This window comes from Callospermophilus lateralis, chromosome 1 (assembly GCF_048772815.1).
Source record: "Callospermophilus lateralis isolate mCalLat2 chromosome 1, mCalLat2.hap1, whole genome shotgun sequence".
In the NCBI taxonomy this organism is placed as follows: Eukaryota; Metazoa; Chordata; class Mammalia; order Rodentia; family Sciuridae; genus Callospermophilus; species Callospermophilus lateralis.
Window position 1 is genome coordinate 213,159,194 of NC_135305.1, and position 3,710 is coordinate 213,162,903.

At 41.3% G+C, this 3,710-nt stretch overlaps 1 protein-coding gene across 1 annotated transcript; it reads right to left on the minus strand.

Moving 5' to 3' along the window:
* LOC143386810 (olfactory receptor 7A5-like) lies at window positions 1-936 on the minus strand. The gene has a single exon (XM_076841638.2). It carries the CDS (start codon window positions 934-936, stop codon window positions 1-3), a length of 936 nt encoding a protein of 311 aa, XP_076697753.2.
* Window positions 937-3,710: the final 2,774 nt, after the last annotated feature.

Sequence of the window (3,710 nt, forward strand, 5' to 3'; positions counted from 1 at the left end):
TTATCTTCCTGTGTCACAGAGTCTTCTCAGAGCACTCTTGATGTCCTTGTTCCTCAGACTGTAGATGAAGGGGTTCAGCATGGGGGTGACCACAGTGTACATCATTGAAGCAGTTGCAATTGAGCGTGAGTCTGGGGTCATAGAAGAACTGAGGTACACACCTAGGCTTGTGCCATAAAATAAGGAGACCACAGAGAGGTGGGACGCACAAGTGGAGAAGGCTTTGTACTTGCCCTGAGCTGATGAGATTGCACGAATGGAGGACCCGATCTTGCAGTAAGAGTAAAGGATGCCAGTGAGGGGGACACCTCCCAGCAAGACAGCAGCAAAATATAACACCACCTCATTGAGAAAGTTGTCAGAGCAGGCACGCTGGACCACCTGGTTAAGTTCACAGAAAAAGTGTGGGATTTCCAAGTCTGTGCAGAAGGATAGCCGCAACGTCATTAAGCTTTGTAACAATGCATGTAGGAAACTCAAACCCCAGGACACCAGAACCAGCAATCCACAGAGCCTGCAGTTCATGATGACCATGTAGTGCAGGGGGTGACAGATGGCCACAAACCGGTCATAGGCCATCACACTCAAAAGGAAATCATCCAATCCAGCAAAGAGTACAAAAAAGTGAATCTGGGTGATGCAGCCTGCGTAGGGAATGGCCTTGCTCTGTGTCTGGATGTTCACCAGCATCTTGGGGATGGTGGTGGAGGTGAAGCAGATGTCCACAAAGGACAGGTTGGAGAGGAAGAAGTACATGGGTGTGTGCAGGTGGGAGTCTGAGATGGTGGCCAGGATGATGAGCAGGTTCCCCACCACAGTGACCAGGTACATGGACAGGAAAAGTCCGAAGAGGAGGGACTTCAGTTCTGGGTCCTCTGCAAGTCCCAGAAGAAGGAATTCTAAATGTTGAGTATCATTCCCTGGTTCCAAATGCATGTGACTATCAGAAATGAGAAAAAGAGCATAACTAATCTTTCATAGACAGATATTACTTACATCATTGGAATGAAACACTGCATATTTTGGTGTAAATAAAAATTTCAGTGATGAGTGTGTAGCTCGTGTTGGATTGGTTACCTAACATATGCAAGGCCCTGGTTACCATCCCTATACCTCAGAAAAGAAAGCAAGAAAAGCTAAGAGAAAGGGAAAAACATAACTTCTATAGAACATTTGTGGCTCTTGTCCCCTAAGGGATCTTGTGCCACCTCTGTTGAGGAATTTCTGTTTCATTCTGAAGGTTTCACTAGCAAGTTATGCATTTCAGAATTCTAATGAGAAAGTTAATCAGGCCTTTGAGCAGTATAAATTGAGCACTCCTCATGAACACTTTGGTTGTTTCTGTGTCTTGGCTACAGTGAATTGTGCATCAGTCAACGTGGAAGGGCAGATCTCTTCAAAATAGCCATTTCGTTTTCTTTGGCCACATACCCAGTAACAGGATTGCTGCATCAAGTGATAACTGTATTTCATATTTTTTGTGGATTCTCCATAATGTTTTCCATAATGGCTTCAATAACTTGCATTTCTGCCAACTCTAGGTCAGTATTCATTTTTTTTTCTCCACATACTCACTATCTCTTGATATCCTTGCTCTTTTTGATAATAGACATTCCAACTGGAATTAGACTTTGATTAGCATTTACCAGATAGTTAAGCAATTTTGAGCATATTTCTTAAGGCTATTGGCCATACAGATACACAGTGGAATAATATTCAGCTATTAATAAAATGATGAATCTTAGCATTGGAGATAAGATAGATGAACCTGAGGGACAGTTATGAAGTGAAATCAGCCAGGAACAGGAACACTAAAGCTGCATGATATCATTCCTGTGTGGATTCTGAGAAATTTGATCTCATAGAATGTCAGCATAGCATGATGGTCACAGAAGCTGAGGTGCATTTTGGTCCCAATGGAATAGGAGAAGCTCCTCAAGGGGAAAAAATACAGTAAGAGAAGAGGAATAGCTTCTGGTGATGTACTGTACAGTAGGCTAATTATAGTTAAAAATAACATGTTACCTTTTAAAAAATATATAGAGGGGAGGACTTTGAATGTTTGTCACAGAGAAATGATAAATGTTTCAGAAAATTAAGCCAATCATATTATTTATATTTTGAGAAAATTAAGCCAATAATATGCAATTTATACAGATATGTAAGGATAAAGCTATTTTGTGAACTTGTATAATTATATGTCAATTAAAATAAAGCAATAACTAATTACTGAGTACCAACTATGTTCCACGCCTTGGATGAGTAATCTGTATGAGTTAAAACAAAGAAATCCCCATTATCCAAAGAGAGGGAAAGAACATAAGCAAAAATGGTTAAAATCACCTAATATGTCCCATGGTGATGGGTACTAAGAGGAAAAAGAAAGAGCAGAGAGGAAGTTGTAATTTTATAGCAATGCAGGGAAAACCAGCAGGAAGAGGGGCATCTAAACAGAGACCACAAGGAAAACAGGGCAGGTGCCACAAGTCCCTCAGCAGTATGGTCTTCACTGTGGGGACAGTCAATGCACAGATCCTAAGGAACATGCTTGTTTAAAAAAACTGAGGCTTAAAAGAAATCTGCTGGCAAGGGGTAGGGAAAAGAGTGAGAGTGATGAGAGATGGTGTCAGAGAATATCAAAGAATGATCTGGTCGCATTGCTCTCTGAGGCTCCAAGGTACAGGGAGTCTTTTGTCCATACTCTGAACCTCTTGCCCTTAGATTTGCTGCAAACACATTCTGTGGATTGCAAAAGCATTTCCTCCTTGCTACCACCTGAGGGTTAAGTTCTGGCCTCTAGCTGATAAGAATCACCCTGGAATATATAAGATCAGGTCCCCTTTTCTGAGCCCTCCATGAGGCAAACACACACACTCACACACTCTCATAGCCTGATTTCTGCCATGGCCTCTCAGCACCAATCACCCTTACAAGGCTGTGAGCTTCACAAAAACAAGCCGAGTTTGTCTTTTGTCTGAAGAATGTGGACAGGGTACCTGGAGAGTCCACTCTACAATCTTTACATGAACAAATGAGTGAACCCACCTTATATACAAACAGATATATGACAAATTGTGGTATAAAGGTGTATTAAGAATCGTAATGCAAAAAAAATCAATGAGAGAGCTTATGTATAACGGCATAATTTGGCATGAACATACTTTATACACAGAGTTATGAAAATTTGTGCTGTGAATGGATAATTATGAATGTAATGCATTCCACTCTTGTCGTGTATAAAAGAAATAAAAAAAAGACTGCTGCTCTTCTTCCCCTGTTTGAAAAGGAGCATAAAAACTGTGCCGTCAATAGAGGGAGGAAGAGAAATAGAGAAGGATGAGGAGTGAGAGAAAAGGAGAGAGAAGGCAAAGGGATGGACAGAAAATGAAGAGGTGAGGGCAGAGACAGAGCAAGCTGACGTGGACCCAGGAACAGGACCTTGCAAGCCCAGGTGTCTCTTCTCCAGGAGGAAAAGCTTTCTTGGTCCTGGCAGCATTCCAAACCCAGTGACCCTCGCTGAGTGCCCAGCAAAAAATCATAAGCAGCAAAATACATTTACCCAAAAACTCCAAAGTGGTGACATCATGTTCTTCATCTACATTTTAAATGTTTTCATTGCATTGCAGTGATGCATAATTGGGGGTCATTAAATATTTTTAGTTGTAGATGGTCGAAATACCTGTATTTTACTTATTTATTCTTATGTGGTA